This window comes from Taeniopygia guttata, chromosome 3, assembly GCF_048771995.1.
Source record: "Taeniopygia guttata chromosome 3, bTaeGut7.mat, whole genome shotgun sequence".
Taxonomy (NCBI): domain Eukaryota; kingdom Metazoa; phylum Chordata; class Aves; order Passeriformes; family Estrildidae; genus Taeniopygia; species Taeniopygia guttata.
The window spans coordinates 105,837,891-105,858,813 of record NC_133027.1 but is presented as its reverse complement, the minus strand read 5'-3'; the positions used below and the strand labels follow the sequence as shown (position 1 = coordinate 105,858,813).

Genomic DNA, 20,923 nt, shown 5'->3' with positions numbered 1-20,923 from the left:
GGCCATTCAGCCTGATTTATGTTTCAGCAGGCAGGAAGACTCTGCATTGTTTAAGCAATAAACAAGAAAGGAGGGTCTGGGGTCGTTCTCCTGAAAGATTCTGAAATATTGAGGGCAATTTCCTGCCATTTGGGAGATTTTAAGATAGCTCCAAAAAAAGATTTTACATAAAATGAAGCAAAACAAAAAAATCCTGTAAACTTATCTAGCCTTTAGTTTTAACTTGCCAAAGGCACATTATGTTTTATTAAAGTATCAACAAAGAGGAGCCAAAGTCAACAGAAACAGAGTGGGTTCTCCTGTCTTCTAGCCAAATCTCCCAGATCCTGCAGGGTACTCCTGTGTTCATCTCCCCTTTATGCACAGGTCTCCTAAGCCCTTTTCTCTTCCTTGGTCCTGTCCCTGACAGTCATACCTCATCTTCATGTGCATTTTACTACAACATTTTGGCATGCAGCTGTCTTGGCTAAATGAGTATTTGGACACAGTATTTTCTCCAAGATGTCTTCTTCCACAAATCCCTCCTCTTTCTTCCCTTCCTCTTGCCTGTCTCACAGCTCTCCTTATAATTTTCTCCTCCCACCACCGACAGGTTTCCACCCAAACCACTCCCATCCTCCTCCATTTTCTCCCATCACCTATTCTTCTTCACACAGGCTTCTCTCCAACAAAACTTCACTTTGTTTCCCACACCTCCCCTGAACAGGAACACCACCTTTCAACAGACTCTCTAGCACATGGCCAACCTGATGTTCCTTAGCCCAGTGACTACCACACCAAGCTGCTTGGCTTAAACTTACTCGTGCCCCAGCGTCATGTAGGCTTGGCTACCCCAACAAATGTTAGCCCAAAGAGCAAGGACCCAAACCTAATTTTGTTTTCAGACCCATGGCCTGCATTCCCACACCTCCAATAACATACAGGCACCACAAATGGCAATACAGCCATCTGTGGCCTGCATTTCTACACATGGCAGTGTCCAACTGGGAAGTACACACTGGCCATTGCCAGGAGCTGATGGAAATATGATATATTCCTTCAAGTTGTCTTCAGTAACTGCTCTGTTCCTGGCAAGAGACAGGTGCATCTGAGATATGCTCCCAAATTTCAGCGAAGATGATGCAGCCATAAATACTTCCCCTCACGCTCACAGAGTATTTGCCAAAGGTACTCTAGATATGGTCTCCAATGTACTGACATCTTTTTGTAGGGCATAGACTATTTGGAACCAGAAAAAGGGGATTCTGGAATAAGGAGAAAACATCAATTCAACTGAAATATACTGAAAATTAACTTCCTCTGGTCCTGAGCTGTTGCTGGAGGAAAATGAAGGAGTTTGGTAAAGTAGAAAGTTATTACATCCACATCTTATACTGGGTTTGGCACTTCAAAGAACACTCTGCATTTGCCATTCAACATAACCTCATAACCCTTCAGAATGCAAGGGTTTCATCCTGGTTTTTTATCCTGGTTTCAGGATAGCAATACATAAACTGTAAGATCCAAATACACTGATTTAGATGTGGGTCACAGCAATAGCAGCCAATTATAAGCAAGTGCCCCAGGTGATATCTGTAATACAGACATCCTGCGCCAGCTCACAGCCACAAATCCTGCTTCATGGTATTTTCCTCCGTGGCATTAGAGACAGCACTTTTTGGCAAGAAAAGAGAGCAAGGCCCCTCTGCTCCTGATTACACGGAGATCAGCCTGAAGGATCTCTGTTGCAGTCAGTGTAAATTGCCTCAGATTTGCACCGCGGAGATTTGGCCCAAATCTATAGTAGCTCACTCTAAACGTATTCCCCAACTGAAAAACAAGACAAAACACTATCTGAATTGAAAGTATTTGAACAACCGTCTGTGGTTTAAATTTAAATCTCACTCATAATGGGGTAGTATGTTCCACAGCATCTTCCTCCTCATACCTCCAAGCAGGGAGAGAGACCCTGGAGGAAGTGGGGCTCACCACTACCTAGAGGATGGACAGTTCTTCCTAGACCCTCAGCAAGCTCCATGGGAGCTCTTGACATGGACTGGGCCCTCCCCAAAATGGAAAGATCAAGGGTCTGTTCCTGTTTGCTTCAAATTCTTCACTGCAATCTGGTCCAGCTTTAACCTGGCACCATTAATTTGCCCCAATCCTTGTTCTGATCCATCCTGTGGGTACATCCCTCCCATCACAGCCTCTCAGATAATCCCACCCATAGCAGCCTCAGATAACGATGACAATAAAACAGTGTTTCAGCTGTGCTTTTTGTGATGCTTTATGATGTGTTAACAAAACATGGCACCACTTCCACAGGAAGTAATTATTACTTGTTATTGTTTGACTGCCTGTACATAATAAAAAAACCTTAAACCCCATACCACAGCACTCTCTGAAGGGTGTCTTTTCACCCTGTAAGGGCTTCCACTAGTCCTGCTTTGCAGTAGTACCTATTTGTTTTTTGGTATGCTTATTCATAAAAGACAAGTCTTTTTTTGAAAGGTGCAGGGACTTTATTCATAAATAGAGAAGCACCTTAATAAAAGAAAGATGTGATGAAGTCTTCAAAGCAGGCAAGAAAACTGATGAACAAAGACATTCCCATAACAATTGAGCTTTATCTGATCAAATTCCAATAAAGCCTGCATTTGGCATAAATCTTTAAAAACATAGCAAAGGCCACTGGAGGATGCTAAAACTTGTTTATTTAATATTATTCCTCCTCCCTTCCCCAAAAGCACTTTATCCTCTTAATATTTTCTGAAGTCTTGGTGTACACTGGGAAGCACATTGAGTGAGGCATGGCACAGTGAAAGGACGGGAGAAGCGCGCCTTGTCCGAGGTCACGCCGCTTCCTTCCTTCACTTTGGCTTCCCACTCTCCAACATGCTGATGATCAGCAGTACAACCTTCAGATTAAGCCTCCCTTTTGGGCAGAATAAACAACAGAAAAAGTAGTGCCTTTAAAGAATTTAATTCTCTGCAGCTTCACGTAACCAGAGCCAAGAAGAGACAGAAGCTTTCATACCAGCCTTGTAAAAGTATCTTAATTTCTACTTCTGTGAGTTTTACTATTTTCCATCCAAAGACTAATATTTAGTATGTGCACTGTACTTCCTATCTGTGCATGAACACACAGATGGTACTGACTAATCCTTAAATATCAAGAGAAGTATCCTGCATGAAAACAGACATTTTCTGCACACAGGGATTACTACTTGCCCATTGGCTCTGAGGATGCATGCAGGGCACCTCCATGAGAATTAATCTCTAGGATTCACTGCCTGGAGAAATCCAGATGGCAGAAAACCTGGCAAGCAGATTTATAACCACTCACTTCCAGCATAAATATGATGGGCACCCTCTGCTCCAGCTCAGGCTCTGAGGTGGGAACAGGGTCCTGCTGCTGCTGGTGCAGCGCCAGGGCCAGGAACAAGGGGCCACAGCCCTGGCTCACCGTGCCAAGCAGCCCCAGACTGCCTTCCTGGAGTCAGTGCAAACAAGGGCTGTAGGAAAACACAAAGCCCCTTTCTGATGTGGTTTGGAAAAGGGAGCCAAGTACAGCCTGAGGAAAGCTTAGCTGAAAAGGTGCAGTTTTGCATTTCTTCTTTCATTTTAAGGGGTAGATCTGTAAGGTCAGAGGACCACACAAAGAAAGAATCAGGCGGAGAAACAAAATATTTATATACTGATTGCTTATTTTTTCAATTTACCCTTCACATCTGTCTCTAGCTGTTCCTAAAATAGTTCTTTAGAATAAGGTCCCTTCTGCATCAGTGGTATATATGCTACTACTAAACTGCCACTGGACTAAATCAGAAAGCTCTTGGAGGGCAGTAAGATGTGCACATGTGCAGGGACTATTTCAGTGAACCACAAGAGAGCTCTGATTCTCCCCAGAAGGCTTCTGCCTTCTGCCCCTCTTCTCCTGAGAAAGACAAGGGGACAAAGGAACAACCATTCCTTGAAACTGCAGGTATGAGAGGAATTTCAAAAACCCTCATCAAGAAGAGCTCCACAACAAAGCAAAACACTAGGCAACCTGAAACTTGGTTGGAGGAGAAAAAAAAAAAAACCCTAATAATTAAATGTTGCTTATGCAAGATGAAAAACCACACTGTTCCTTCTGGGCACAACAGCCCTGGCGAGCCCAGCACGTATGTCACAAGACAGGAAGCAAAGCTCATGCACAGAAGAGGAGCGGCAGCTGCTCGTGCCAACTCCACCGGCAATCTCCTCTGCAAGGCTCACTCTCCATGCATGGCTTTTCATGCTGGAGTCAGGTATCTGACTAAGTCTTCAGCCCTTACAGAAGACAGTTGCCTCTCCCACTTCAGCTGAAATGAGGATCTTCCTGACTTTCCCCTTCTACCGCCCATGCTTGTACCATGTTCACCACTAGACAACTCTATTGGCATTCTCAATACATTAATACACAGCCCCAAAGCTCCTCCAGCACCACTGGGGCACCAATGCCTCCCATCCGTACCTCTTCGCCTTCATCGGCACAGATTTTCTTCTTTCTAATCTCAAGAATTCATATAGTAAGTTTTAGAATGCTTTTGATAGCACCGTTCTACAATACACCACAGAATCATAGAATATCTCAAGCTGGGAGTGACCCCAAAGCATCTTGGGTCCCTTGTCTCCAATTTCTCCCTGCTTTTGCTTTTCTTGCTAAACACTGCACTCTAACCCCATGTGCTGTGACATAGGTCAGTTGCAGCAACTGCAGCATCATCCAACTGCAGCAACATTTAGGGACTCTCATGCTTCAGGCAGAAGAGATCCTGCAGTTCAGACTGCCCACCACAGAGCTGTAATACCCCCATACAAGGTTTTAGGAAGAGCTGCATACAAGATTGCAAGAAACAAACATGACCAAAGGGAAATGATCCAGAGACAGCTTGCCTCTCTACAAGCAAAGGAACAAAGTAACATGCCTAAAATATGCCTGGCACAAACACACAGGGCATGCTGCCTTTGGCTTGCCTGTTACTTGGTGGAGAAAAGATCCAATCCTACAATCACCTGCACTCATTACTCACCTAACACTTCACTTAGTTTGCTCCACCCAGCCTAAAAAAGAAACTGCCTTAGTCACCAGCCATGTATTTATCCAGGGACCCAAGTACCTGCCCTGGATGCAGGTGTCAGTCATTTCCATGGGCATGGCCTTACTGGAGTCAGGCTCTTTCAAGTAAACCCCAGCTGTTTCTCATCACAAGGCAAAATCCCAGCCAAGCAAAGGCCCTTTCTTCCATACTTCTGCTGAACTCTTTGTGTTCCATGCTCCTCAAACACAGAAAGGCAATGAACTGAGCTCAGGCAACCACAGCTGTATTCTTTTCAGGTGGCTGACTAACAGCTCTCAAAAATAGAACAACAGAAAGCCCAGAGATGCTATCAACTCCTTTTAGGGTGTCTGAGCAGTGAGGTCAAGCCAGAATATACAATTGTTTCAGCAGGCTGCTGTGGCAGCATCACTGGGACTCATATTGTATTTCTCTGGGGTGGCTGTTCTATACAGGCAACACCAGTGACTCTCAACAGAGGTTCTTACCTTTCCCTTTTAACAAATAACACATTATCCACTCAACTTTTCTGCCATCCTGTTCTTAGAAAGGATGGCAGTCAGGTCACAGCAGCCAGTGACCACTTGTGGACCTGAACCACATTCAAATGGGAATTAAGTTTTTCCTACATTTAAACAACATCTAAACAGAACAATGCACTTTTCCTGCTGTCAGCCTCCATGACTGGCTTTTGCTGTCACTTCAGCAAGTGAACCCAAAGTGTCCCCTCTCTCTGCTACAAATTTGGCTTCCACTTGAGCAGACCAGGCAGGAAATGGTGAACATTCAAAGCAAGGGAGAAGACTCAAATTTGCACCCACTGGATCTGAGGTAGACTCCAAAGTGCTGCAAGCCCAGGACAGTGCCCAAGCACAGCTAATGCAGGCATCAAGAACAAAATCAGAGGGTCTCCACACACTTTTACAACAACATGTCACAGGTTACTGGAACAACTGCAAGTTTTACTCAGTATAAAACTTTTGGGAGCTGAGCCCCATTTTAGTTGCTGTGTTTCTCAGTGAGGAGAACCATGCTTTAGATGAAATATGCTCTAGACAGTATTTGCACAAATGCACAGACTCTATGTTAAATGAGGTTAAAGGCTCCAAAGTCCTTAAAGATTAAATGACATAAATTTTGTCAACATTCAGGAGCGAGTCATGGGGCATTTTCTTACTCCACAATCCCTGAATTGTCCACTCCCTTGCCTCAACCCATGGACTACTATACAGAAGCCAGGTTTGAAACTCCTTAGCTTTGCAATTCAGTTTTAATTCCATTTCTACAAGGAAGACTTAAAAAGCTTCTCCTGAACATCGACCAGATAGAGGAATTTGACCTCTATGTAAACTACTGTTCAGGTCAGGTGTTGGGAGACAGAGATCCTGGGAATAACATTTTTGATGTCTTGTTCTCTCACTTTCTTTTATATGCTGTGAAACACAGAATCACAGAGTCACTAAGGTTGGAAAAGACCTCCAAGATCACAGAGTCCAACCTTTGACAAAACACCACCATGTCAACTGGACCATGGCAGTAAGTGCCACGCCCAGTCATTTCCCTCACGTCCAACCCGAACCTCTCGTGCTGCAGCTCAAGACCATTTCCTCTTGTCCTGTTGCTGGTTGCACAGGAGAAGCCTATCCCAACCTGGCTACACCCTCCTTTCAGGGAGTTGTAGAGTAACCCCTGAGCCTCCTTTCCTCCAGGCCAAACACCCCCAGATCCCTCAGCAGACTCCCTCTCTAAACCCTTGCCCAGCTTTGTTGCCCTTCTCTGGACATGCTCCAGCACCTCAATGTCTTTCTTGCAGTGAGGAGCCCAAAACTGGACACAGGTTTTGAGTTGAAACCTCACCAGGGCTGAATAGACAGGGAAAATCACTGCTGGCCACCCTATTGCTGATACAAGCCAGGATGTCACTGTCCTCTGGGCCACCCGCGCACACTGCTGGCTCAAAACTCTGGAGTCCTGAGGCTTAACTGTTAGAAAAAGTTAACACATTTGAGATTGGCATGATTTTGAGTGAGTGCTTTCTAGGGAAGGCACTGAAGTAGGAGGCTGCTGTGCAGAGAGGGGACCCCACCGCTCGTCCCCACGGTTTGCTCTGCCTGCTGGATGGGTTTTGAGCAGCAAGGCAGGGGAGCTGAGCTGTGGGAGGTGCCTCCATACCTGGTACAGCTCTATCCGCTGCTCCGACACGCGGGCCTTGGTGTTCTGCAGGCGGAAGACCCTGAACTCGGCCTTCACCAAGTTGGAGGCGTTCTTCTCCATCGCTGAGACATCAAACCTGACGATTCGGAAGTAAAGGCTGTAATAGCTCGGCGGGATGGCATCTGCAAGAAAGCAGAGGGGTTTTATTACTTTTCTTGGTGATAAAATATACTGTTCTGTGGGAATCCAGAGCGTCCCTCTGGCTGCCCTGGAAGGTCTGGGACCCTGGCAGGGGGTCAGGAACCCCCTGTACAGAGCCCCGAGAGACACTGTCTCTGATCTCTGCCCATGGAAAAGAGTTTTCAATCTTACAGGATGAATTACCAGCTCTGAGTGTTTCATATAAGTAATAATTAAGTGTGGCACGGGTGCAAAAGTAAAATTTTAGGTTTCTAGATTAGGGGTTCAAAGGGGACAAGATAGAGGAAATTGGGTGTGTTTTGTCCTCTTTCTCCTTCTTCATGCCCTCCATGTTTCACTGTGGTGTTGGCATTTTTATATTGGTTTAGGCTGGGGACACACTGTTCAACGTAGGTGACAGATATTGGCACATTATTGTAAATCCAGCACAGGTAGTTTCTGGTATATAATGTTTGTAACATCCCACTGAGGGCAGAGCCCCACACGCTGCCCTGCAGGACAGAGCTGCGGCAGGGCAGCAGAACATGTTAGAGATAAACAGAATAAACAACCTTGAAACCAGCACAGATGAATTATGGCTTCTTTGGCAGCGGGGCAGAAAGACAGAGACTTTCTACAATCTCGGAATCATCAATACCACAGATTCCAACACTGTTCCTTCAAACATTTTAATACAAGACAGCCTCAGACAGGGCAATACCTGAAGCGTGGTTCAGTTTCCAATGGTCAATTTAGTACTATTAACAATTTAATAAAAACGAAGAAAATCTACCCCACATGTTTTTTATAAGACTGCCATATTAATATAGATTAAAAACTACTTTCAACTCTATTTCAGGTCGTGCATTTAAACCTCCCCTCTTTCAACCTACTGGTGGAAAATCCTGAATACTTAAGAACTGAGAAAAAAAACGTAGCAGTTGGTACATGGTAAATGCCTTCAGGCTCACAGAGAGTTCACAGGGATCTGCTAAGACAACAAATAACAGCAGCTCATCTCCTCTATATGTTTTCTGAAACCCACTTCCCCTCAGAATATGGAGCATGAATTAGCCAGCTTCAGATTTTATTCTATACCTAGTTATTAAAGGGTATTTTTGGAACAAAATAGTCATTCTGATTATAGTGATGAGGGCTGGAAGAGAAGAGAAAGGAAAAACAAGGCAAAAAGGCAAACAGGCAGTACACACTATGAACAGTATTACATGAATTTTGACCCCTTGGAAGCAGTAAAAGCTATAAATGTAACACCCCTTACTAAGTATTTGGTAAGAAACGAAAAAAAGACCAGAAAAATGGGCTCAAGTCTTCAACCACAGTGTCAGACATCTCAGTCTAGGTTTCAAATCATTGTTTCTCCTTCCCAGTGGTAAATCCTGACTTAAGGGTAAGCAGCAAGGCAGTTTGCACAAACCAGGTTCAGTCATCATCTGAAGCCTTTCCACACTGTCCAGAGCACCAGCCCTAGGAGAAGTTTCCCTGCAGCACTCCTGCCTGACACCCAAACTTTTTGGAGAGGAGACAGGGAAAGAGAGTGGAAGGAGACAAGCTCACACTCTCCAGAGAGGAGATGAAATTACTTTAAGGCCTGATAAAAATATCAGTTCAAATGAAGGGAACAGTTTCTTCTTTTCTTACAATGTGAAAACTGAAGTGGATAAATTAAAAAAAAAAAAAAGAAAAAGAAAATTCTATTTGGGGGCTAGGGAGGCATTTTCAGCTGAGGAAGCGCAGGTGTTCAAACTGACTACATTAATAAATGTAGCTATGAGAAAATCTTTGATGATAAAGAAATAATCTCAGCTTTAACTGTAGATGCATTGTAAGTGAAAGATGACAAATTTCCAAAGAATTTCAAAAAATTCTCTGAAAGAGTACTTCCCAAAGCAAGCCCTCAGTATGATCAAACAGGTACAACTATGAAAAGGAAACTCCAGACTTCCTTATGATTCCATTTAATTAAAAAAAAAAAAAAAAAAAAAAAGCTCCTCAGATTTTCACATCTGCACAATAACCCCCCAGGCATCATAGTCACTATTCTTGACTACCGTGCTTATTGACAGGAAACTGCTACAATCTCACAGTGAGAACTCAAAGGCAAATGGATGCAAATTACTCCTATACCAAAGCTGCTCCTCTTTCCCATCAGCAACACATCAGTGCCAGAGTCTCTCAAAATAGCAGAGGAAGGGCTTCTGAGAAACACTTAACTGTATGCTACTATGACCTTGATACATTTTGCAAATTCTTATAAAAGCTACTTGGTTCGTAGATTACACCCTCCTTTAAGAGAGAAATAGTATCTTCAGTTTATTTTTCCTGCTGTAGGAAACTCCAAGACTACTACTTGCTCTTCAGCCAAACCTAATCCCTCTAGGAATATAATTTGGCATAATAATATGTATATATAAGATTGATGCTTCCAGGATGAGTTGTAAGTTGTCCTTCCCTGTCATTTGTTTGAGGCATCAACCTACCATTTTGTTCACTGTGGACAAGCCAAACTAGCAGCCATTCACTTGCCCTGGCACAGACAAACCCTGTCCATCTTGACTTTATTTTAAATTGAAAAGCCCTATTTAACTGTCAGCTTGGTTTATATTTAGCTTCTTATTCCTAGAACTTTCTTGTGCTATATTTGTAGGCCTTCTTTCCAGATTCTTTGTTTTAGACACTCTATATTACAAATCTCTGAATATGTATCTGAGTGGATATTCCTGAGCCATTCCTGCATTTATATTTTTTTCTCTCTTTCATATCTAAGGAAGACAGAGAATGAATACTCTTTCAGTGTGCCTGTTTTTGTGCTGGCATATGTGCATTTGTGTACACTGCAAACAAGTATTTACCTTCCACAGGAAGGCAGGCATGGGACGTCCTCTATGAGTAAACAGGAATTCTTCTCTTACAGAAGTTTCATCTATCTTGTAAGATAGTTTTACATCTTTATATAGAAAACATCACGTGAGAAATTTGATTTCTTTATCATTCATTACAGTATCCACTGGAAGTCAGCTGAGGAAAAGGCATTATTCATGGACAGATGAAAAAAAGAAGGAATGGCTGACTTCACAATTGGGGTTTATGTGAAAATTAATCAATATGAAGACTGAGAAATGAGACTTGCAACTCTCCTTAAAGGAACAGTAAGAACCCCATGGAGTCTACAGGCTTTTTGATTAGCCTTTAAGTAGTCTCAGATGCTGCAATTTATCTCTCTTTGTGACTCCACCTAAACCTGACAGTTTTATCAATTCAGATTCAGTTGGATACCTCTGCACTCCCCTCTGGTTTTGGCCCCATGACTCCAGCAGACTCCAGGATGACTCTGACCAAACCAGTCTGCAATCTCAGTCACCCTGCTGCAGACTAGACTCCTGAAGTATTCTTTGAACTATTGTCATTAATGAGTGGAATTAAATCAATATGTTTCCTGTAGCTAGGAAAACATAGATTTCTTTTGTTTTAGTGGGAGAGAGAATAGTAAACACAATGAAAGGTTCCATTTTTATCATTTTAAAATTACTCATTAAATCAACCCTCAAAAAATCCTGAAGACTTCCAGCTGTAATAATCACAATCACACAATCATCACAGTTGAGATGAATTACACAACACAGATGGAGAAGGTGAAGGCAGCATCCATCCACCTCCTCACTTTAGGCTGCTAAACACAGAGCATCACAGATTTACTCTTTTTCTGTCTTGAACAAGCTGAAACTTCACCAGCTGCTTTACATGGGACAGTCTGAACTGCAGGTTAAAATGTACTCTGGTATGTGAGTGATTAAGTGCATCAGGACACTGTGGTTTCTGTGCCTATTACAGACTTTGCTCAATGTCCAGCATCCTCCAGGCTTCTGTGCCAGCAGCCTGGACAGAAAGCAGCCCTGCTCTGACACAGCAGGAAAGCACCACTGGGAGGGGTGCAGGAGATCCATCCCAAGGTAGTCTGCAGTATTGCTCCAGGCTGGAACGCTGTCAATGGGAGAGCCTGGACACACTCTCTGACAAACCATCCAAAACATCACACAGGCCCCCAGGAACACCTGGGAGGAGAGCAAGGTGCAGTCAAGCATCCTGAAACTGAAAGCTGGGATAGGAAGTTTTTTTCATGCTGAAGATATTCCCCAAATCGGGAATAACCTGCATAAAAGGATGACACTTCTGCCTTGTGCAGTTGTGTTTGATGAACTGAGCCCTGCATTTCCACAGCTTTCCTCACAAGTACTGCATGTACTGACATTTTAGGAGAAACAAAACACTCTGTTTGACACAGCTCTTCTGAGAGTTGAGCTTTCATTCTGGCGAGGAAAAAGACCTAAATTCAATTGTATCCAAATGAGGCTTTTTTTTTTTTTCCCCTCTGAATTTTCTTTTCTGCTATTGAAACAAAAAGAAATCAATTACATGCACAGCCCAAGTTAGGAAATGTAAACAACTTTTTCCTTGTTGGAAGAGGCCAGACAGGCCGCCTTCACACATACACCCACACTGGAAAGGCTGAGAGCTTCAATCTAATCCTTCCATCAAGGGCTTGTAATAAATGCTCCAAAGATTTATTTTTATTCCCTTTTGTGTTTATTAAACTTTGGAGGGTTTCTTTTCCTTTTTCTTTTCTTTCTGGTGCTTTGCCCATTCTTTATTATGGCAGCTACAAAACACGGAGTGCCCTTTTCTTCTCGCTCTCTTTTTTTTTTTCCCCTCCTCATCTTTCTAACTGCAGTACATGAATGACCATGTAGTAGGCTTTGAAGCAGCACATGCAAATATTTATAAGAGTAGCTTGATTGTTATTAAATGCAGTTGTTATGCTTTCCACCCTCTGGCAAGCTTCCCTAACCTCTCTAACTATTAGGACTATTTAGGCTGTTTGGATTTCAGCTTGCTGATAGCAAATTTGATGTTTTTTTTTTTTCCTAACAAGCAGCATAACGTGACATCGTTTTCTCCCTCTGTGTGAATTCTCTCCCTGCTCAGCTTTGGGGTCCCTGCCAGGAGCTGGGTCAGGCTGCCTCCAAAGACATGCAGACACTGTAAGTGAAGCAGCATGCACTGGAAGGATGCACATCTTGTCAGCTGTGACAGCACATCTTTCCAGCAGCATCCCCTCCTTCCTGTCAGGCACACTTCAGTCACAAATCCTCTCCTCTCTTCCAGGGAAAAATATCTCCAAGAAATTAGAAGCTTGTTTAATACAATACTCCCAAAGCCCATAATAATCACTCTGCTCACCCCCCACTGACCCTGATGTGACTGCAAAATCCTGCTGGAAACTGCCTCTCTGAAATCCAAGGGGCCAAGTAATGGAAGCCACAGGTCATATCCAGGAATTGGGACTGGCCCTCGAGGGTAAATCAGTCATACATCACCTTCCCATTGGCTCTGAACCTCTGTCCCACCATGACATTAAGCTATGAGCACATCCATCAGCTGATCACTGATCTTGGATGCAACACTTGTGCCATTCTTCCTCAGGCATCACTTCCAGGCTCTTGCAGCAAGGCTTCAGAGTCAGACAGTATAGAAGTAGTGTAAGAGACTTACTCCAATATTCTACTTTTTATCTACAAAGTTGCCTCTGAGGTATTACCTTTCTCTGTCATCAACCACTTGCTACTGAGGTCAGAAAAAACCTACTGGGGACAGAGTAGGTTCAGAAAGAATAATTACCTAATTACCAAATTTTGTGATGTATTTTTCACAGCTGAACCACTTGCTATTCCTCTTCTGAAACACATTTAAGACCTGTGACAATATATGAAAAATAAACAACCACAGGACATACTAGAATGAAAAATAGGCACAATGAGGCAAAGAGGGAATTTTTTGGAGGATACATTTATGAAATTATGTGTTCCTTACTTAAAATCTGACAAGAGCCTTCTGGTTCTGCTGCTACTTCCTCATTGCTTCACCAAACCTGAATCAAAAGATGACTAGCCAAAGCAATGACCTCAACAGCAAACAAATCTGGTAGTCAGGTTTCCAGTTACCCAAATAATTCATTCCCTCAAGGTACTTCTATTGCTCTGGAGTTTGATGGATTTCTGACAACACTTTTTAATTGTCTTTTGTACTTTCAAATTCTGTAATTGTGGAAAACATCCTGCAGTTGTCTTTGGGTCAAAATGCAACTGGCATAGTAAGGATTCTAAGACATTGTAATTATCCCCTGAAGAATCACAGGATTAAGTTTAAGTTTAGGTTTAAAGTTCTCACAAAGACAAGAAGCAAAATAAACTCAAGTAATTGTTAGTGGTGTAGCAAAGCTGCTGCATAGAATTCTTGTATAAAACAGGTTTAAGTCCTGGCTTTGTGGGTCACCATAAAGATGCAAAGAAAAGGGTATCTTATTACATGCTCCCTTAATTTCTGTCACTTCATCCCTGTTAGCTGGAGCTGGATGTGAGTCTTACAGTGGGCAACAAACCTTGCCTAGAAAAGCTACCATTGCTGTTTTGCTGTTTTAAGACTGTAACAATTCAACATATTTTAATTTTGTTTTTGGTAGTTGTTCTCCCTGGGCTGGGTCAAATCGTGTTTGCAAGTTTGACCTCAAGTGGGTTTAAATGCTGCAGCTGAAACAGACTGCTTTGGATGTTAATTTGGCATGCAGACCATTTTAAGAAGAGCTGTAATTTTGCTATATCACTAAATTGTCTGATTTAAGTTAATCTTACGAGCCAAAAAACCCTCATTGAGATATTTTTTTCCACTGGACCTTCTCTCTCTGCCACCCTCTCACAATTATTTTCAAGCTATTAGTCTTTGTACACTCAGTCCAAAACAGCAATTAGCATGAAAAAATCCATATTACTCACACCAGCCAGAAAGAAGGAAGAGAAAATATCTGTCCTGAACAATCAATGATGGCTTCTTCTCCCCTCCCTCTCTTATGGGTTCCATAAGGAAATAAAAAACAGGCCAACATCAAAATGTTAGTTTACCTCTAATGAGGTGCAACGCCAAGAGTCTGGGCTACAGCAGATGCACCAAGGGGAACCCTTTTGGACAACGTTCCCAGCTATTCCATCACCCAAAAGGCAAAGGAGAGTCAAATTTAATACCAAAGAGAATGCTACAGGAGCATTCTGCTCTGAAAAGAAAGCATCAGACAAAGTCTCCAGAATCCTGTGAATGTCAGGGAGGTACTGCTGCCTCACACACTCCTGCTGCAAGGGGAGGGAGAGTTCAGGTGGGTGCAGCCTGCCACAGAAAAAACCTGTCCCCCATCATTGCTCACTTCAGGGAAGATTAGAAAATCTGAAAATGTTTCAGCAACGGGAGAAAAATACTTAAGGAAAACATACATAGTCCTTCCAGACAAGCTACACAATTTACTTTGGAGGAAATCAGTTGTTTGTGTGGGATGTCTAGAGCAAAAAGGTGACACCTGTGGGACACACAGGAAGACACCTGGAACTCAGGACTACAGAATGCATGTATGAGTTTACATCTACAGACGTATGGTAAGGTAAACCAGCACAGAAATTGCAAAAACTTGTAACTACTTTAGCACCACAGAGCAGTCCTGAGGCAACTCCAAGACACAATCCTGGTCCTTTACAAGTCTCCTGTTCTGAGAATGTGTTTTGTTGAGTGAATTCCTTTAGGAAAATTCTTTTTGCTTCCACCACTGTGAAGAAAGCAAAGGCTTCCCAGAACACCATTTCTGCTATAAAGCAAATTTCTCTTGACTATTAACTTCTAGAAGAATCTGAATAAATACTGAGCCTCTCGAATCAACTGCCTGGATCCAAACTTTTGAAACTGGAGGAGAATCAAAAGCTTGTTAAAATCACCGAAACCACTGGCTAAGATGAAAGGGGACACTGTTTGGTCCCTTTCAGGAACACAAAACCAAAACTTCAGCCCAGGCATGTTTGGTGTGACCACTCCCAAATACCCTATTTTTTAAAAAGAATCGTGGAATCTCTCCTATGGGACAGACCCTCTGGACACAAAATAGCATATATAATACTGCCCCAGGCCTGGTATTTCTTTTCCCTATTTGCAAAAGCTGGAGTAGATGGGAATGGATAAACCAGCACCTGATATGAGCACCTGCATGGGGCTCAACAGACACTTTCTGTCCCTGCCTTTATGACTGCTTGAATGGGAATTTCCTGAAGAGAAATTTCACTATGTGAACTCACCAAACCCTGCTCTCTCTGCCTGCCTTCAAAGCTTTCCAGGCTGCTGGCTTGTTTTCCCTTGTCCATGCTGAAAAACAGGGGCTGGGTAATGTGAACAACACTGAAACATCACATAAACGCTGTTCTCACGTCTAAATTTTGAGCCATTTGAGCAATGCTTAACTGGGGTAACTTAAATTACTTGGGATTATTATGGACAGCAGCAAATGCTGAGTTTTCCATTCCAGACTGTCTTTCACATATATAAACCTCCAGGCATTTTAGGAAGTCTGAAAGGTCTGACCTCAGTTCTCCTCTCCTCAAAGTCCTCTTTACACATCACCTGTCATGCAAAGCAGCCAGAGAGGGAATGTAAACACAAACCCTACTGCTATCTTTGTTTCTCAACAAAGAACTCTTAATCTTGTGGCAGGTTAAAACATATGGGGTAAGGGTACAGCACAATCACTTGCTCTCTCACACATAAACCCCCTCTAATCTCACTGCTGCGTTTCCAACACTGCAATTTCAATTGTGAGAGAGAAAAACACATCTTCAGAGGTGTCCCTCACTCCTGCACTGGGTGCCAGCACAGCAAGCACATGAGCATTCCCAGGAGAAGCTGATCCTTTTCTGCAGGGAAGGTGCATGAAAAGCTAACAGGAAAGCTGCTGTGTCTGTCAACAGGCATTAGAACACATTACAAAGATGCCAAAGCCTCTCCAAAACCTGAGCAAAGTTTTGGTCCCAGTGAAGTCACCGACCAAACATTCCCAACACTATCAAAAGGGCCAGGAATTTACCCCTGCAACTGCAAGCACAGAGAAGATTTTCAGCACAAGGAAACTGTCTCCAGCCTCTCTGTGAATTTATCTGCCAACAAAAGGCCCTTCGGCTTTCAGCACTTATTTTGTGAACATTCAGGGAAGAAGAACTCCTTTCAAATCCCCATCAGGATGCTTTGAATGAAATCCCAGGTTATCACGTATCACCACTGAAATCAAATATGTAAATAGATGTGTGTTGTGTTTGGAAACGTCTCAGGTATGTACTTCGCTATTCTACTTACACTGGAATGTAAGAAAAATACTCCTAGTGTCTTTCATCTCTCTCCATGAACGGCTGCTCCTCTTTCAGCTAGGAATCATAAGGAAGAATTGCAAGTACAATTGCCTATCTCATCTTAAAAAAAAAAAAAAAAAAGGTGGGGCAAAAAGAAAAAGCTCACCAGGGAACACAAACCTTTCTCACGGGCAGAGTAAGACTTGACTTGCTGGCACAGTTCAGTTGAGGTTTTATGGCTGCAATGACCTCAGCGAGTGAAAACAGAGCAAACCAACCTTCTGCTGCTCACAGGACTGACCAAGAGTCTTCCCTGTAACAAAGACCTTTTTTCTCTTCCATTTCCCAAACTCCTCCCGCCTGCATGCTACTGAAGGGGTACCTTCTCTAACAAGAGACCTCTCTGCTGGCAGGCAGAAGAGGCAGACATGATCACAAGCCCAGCTGCACTGCTGTGTATTCCACTGCTTTACACAGACATTGGGATGCTCACTGCAGTGCCTGAAACCCCCTGGCAGCCACCAGGAAACCCGAGTCACCTCGAATAATTTTTATCTAAGAAAAACATCTGACCTACTCAAGAGCAGATTAGGTGTAAGGTTAGATTTATGTGTGTGTGTTTGAGAACATCTATACATGTTTATTATTTTTTTAAATCCTTCCTTTTCCTGACACCTTTCTGATGAATTTCACTTGCACTCACAGCCCAGCCAGCAGGATTCAAACTGGCTTCACCATGTTGCTACAGTGCCATTTTACTAATGAACTATATTTTAAAAATATGCTTTTTTCAGACATACTTTTATTAAATCCCTCAAATTCACACAAAAAATTAATTCTGTTATAAATCTATCTTCCCTGTCAGTCTATGAGAGGAGCTTGGCATGCCTGCATGCAGCTCAGCACACTCTGCATCTCTCCCCTTCTCTCAGCTCCAGGATTTCCACAGGCATGGGGCCATGGCAGCAGCATCCTGCTGCCCTGGGGGCCTGCCATCCATGGGAAGGTAAGAAAGCTGTGCTCCCTCTGCAGCACCCAAGGCTGAGAAGTCAACCAGCCCACAGGATGCTCACAAGAGCCATGGGACATTGGTCCTACGGGGCCAGCCCAGCCAGGTGCTCCCAGAGCTGGGGACCAGAGTGGTCTTTTGGGGACCCCTAAAAGCAGCTCCAGAGAGCAGGATCATGTTTAAGCCTGATCCTTGGACAGAAGCACAGGCAATTCCTGTCAGTACTAGGAACCAGGGTTTGCAAGGTTAACCTCTCTAAGGAGACGGACTCAGTACTTCCTTTAAGGCAAGCTGTGGTCACCCATCATCTGTCTCTGTCTGTAAAATCAGGCTGCTGCACTCTGACAGCAAACATGCTCCTCACAGGCTCTGACCTGTGCCTTTTGTGCTGGATGACTTGAGCTGCCTTTTAAGCCCATGAATGCCATCTCCATTTTAATCTTCTGCATAGAAGGGCTTCTAATCACAAGCTTTGTTACGAAATCCACTGGGATGGCAGGAAATCTCTTGGATATGTCCTAAGGATTGCATTGTGCCAGGGCAAAGCAACTATACAAAAATCTACTTTACAAAAAAATGTACTGCTGCAAAACAAAGCTGCATTGGAGAGAAAAAAACAGAACTGGAAAACATTCTGAATTATTTAAAGAACTAAGAAAACTTTCCCCAAATCCAATTTCTCCAACAGTGTCACAACAACCACAAAGCCGTCATACATGACAAACTCAGTAGTGTTGAAATCAAGGAAATGGCAGCAAAAAGACATTCTCAGGCTATTTCACAATTCAGTTTAAGCTGCTGTGTTTATGTGCCTCTCTACCTTAGCACAGAATAATCCAAGTATCACTTCTCTTGATCTCATATCCAATGTTTTATTTCTCCTCTTATACATCTGCAGGGTGATTCGATCAGCTGGAATTCAATGTACGTGATCTAAGTGGTAAAACCAGTTTGAATATTTAGCACAGTAACAGGGCAAGAAGCCCACCACTCTGCTTCAGAGAAAGAGCACAGGCTTCCCTCTAAACAGAATCTTCTCAAGTCACCCTGTGAGCTTTTTATGCAACCACGTGCTTAAAGAGCTAAGGCTTAAAGTGCCTTAGAGCCCGTAGAAGTGAGGGAGCACAGGCTGAACCCAGTCCTTGTGATGCTCCTCAGACTGAGGAGAGCCTACAGGACCAAATCCTCCATGCAGCTCACACTTGGAATGTGATTTTTGTTACAGCTTTCCCAACCTACCCAGCCTGTGTATGGGAAAGGCCTCCCCTGAGCAGGAGCAGGAGGAGGTAATAGCTTTCCTGCCTATGCTGTTGGTGGCCTTGCAGTTCACACTCCCGGGGAGAGATGGAAATGAGCATCAACCTTCTGCAGAGATTGCTCATTCCACTCTTCTCAGGCTGGCCTGTGGACAGTCACCTCCTACTAACACTCTCCAGGACTCCCCAGCCTGGATTACATTCCAGGCTAGATAGAGTCATCCAGTCTCCCCAGATTTTTTTTTGTTTGTTTTAATGTGGGAAGAGAGTACAGTTTCAACTGGCAGAAGTTGGTCAAGGCAGGTCCCTTGCACAGAGATTGAATTAAACAGTGCATCCCACAGAACCCAGCAGGGCAGCAGTCTTTGCTCAGTCACAGATGACTACTGAGTAAGAGTATACCATAAATCAAGTTGTCCTAAGCTACTTTTCCTTTTAAGATGGACCTAGAAAGAGCAGCATCCTTTTGCCAAGGGTCTAGAGCTCCAACTCCTGTTACCTAAGGCTGCAGGTTGCATGTAAGGCAATGTACCTTTGAAACTGTGAACTTTTATTTTCCTCCTCCTATCTGCATATTTGTGCAGCCCCACAACCACAGTTTTTAGGTGTACATCAGTCATTCATCACAGTTGGTGGTAGCTCTTTTACTTTTGCTGCCTCATCTCACTTGGAGCTCTCCCACCGCTTCATTCCTTTAAACCACTCAGGCATTTTCCCTTTTCAATTAGTCCCTTAAAACTTTCCTTCCTCTTTAAACTTATGATTATTCTTTCATTAGTGCATTTTGTGGTGCTCTCTAAGGAGAACAAAACAAAATAAACCTCTTTCCCCCAAAAATTACACTGTCATGTTCTGAACAACTTGTAAGAAACAAAGCCAAGGCACAGACTGATAATGAAGGTAACACCATCAGGTTTTACCCTCTTCTGGAAGAGAAAGAGAGTAAAATTAAATATACAGTCATAAACCATAGGAAATTAAATAGGTCTCTGTAAATGAAAGTTGCCTGTGAAAATAGTTTCCAGGTTTATGGTTTTAATTACTACATAAATGAATGGAAAACAGGATTAAAGAATTTGCACAATTGTTACACATCATATTTGGAATCACAGCCTTTTTTTTTTCAACTACAATACCATGAAGGCATAATCCAATAAAGTCCAACTGAACTAGATCCAATTTCTCCTTGATACTTAGTCTGGTAGACAAAAGTCTGAAATAATTCTCCAGCAGCACTCCTGTAGGACTGAAACCTGCAGTATCAGGGTGATTTTGCAAAGCTTCCTCACTTACACTGGGGCTTTGGATTTTATGATTGGCACCCATTCAAAACGTCTATGACTTCCAGTTTTTCAGCTTTGCTCATTTACTAACTCTATTTCTAAACAAGATTTCAAGCACCAATTGAACCATGGCCCATGGACCTCTAAAGAGGTCCTCTGCATGGATAAAGCCATCTGGAAATCAATCAAAGCATGCAGAGGAGCAGAAGTGTTGCAACCACTCTTGAGCCCTTTCAGAATCCATTCATGTTTGCAAACACAAAAGCTTGGTGCTTTCCATTCACAGCTAAAGTAAGCCTTTCTTTTTTCCTTCCTTCTTTTCCTTGTTTTCCTTTTACTGCAGTGCATGTTGATTTTAGCATGAACAAACTGCCCATGAGTAATTGCTCCTTACATGTCTTCATGTAAGTCAATTATCCAGAGAGAATTTAGCATGCTGTACCAGTTCAGTCAAGCTTTTCTTCTTCAAGCCTAAAATCCCCCTAACTCCATTCTCCTTCACAGGCTTGCTCTTCATCTCCAGCTGAAATAAAATTCAGTAAATATTGCACTTGCAAGGTAACAGGTCTGGAATGTGAAGCATCTAGAGCTCAGCAGAGTCTCTTCTTGGCGTCTCATATGTACCTTGTTGCCTAGTGCCAAACAGTATTTGACTGGCTTTATTCAATTCAAATAAAGATACTGAATCCCACAACTGTACAAACCTCTTAAAAACCAAAACCACAGTTAAAAGAAATGCCCTCTAAGAAACGCCTTC

The 20,923-nt window shown here is 43.0% G+C and overlaps 1 protein-coding gene across 2 annotated transcripts in view; it reads right to left on the bottom strand.

Annotated features, from left to right (window-relative positions):
- TGFB2 (transforming growth factor beta 2) overlaps nt 1-20,923 on the bottom strand; it is a 61,250-nt gene that overhangs the window by 15,784 nt on the left and 24,543 nt on the right. For both annotated transcript variants that reach the window (XR_012055326.1, XM_004175099.6), the window contains exon 2: nt 7,236-7,399. Coding sequence is in view for 1 of the 2 variants with exons in the window: in XM_004175099.6 (XP_004175147.1) it covers nt 7,236-7,399 (164 nt within the window). In the remaining variant the exon portion in view is untranslated. The remainder of the gene's footprint in view (nt 1-7,235; nt 7,400-20,923) is intronic.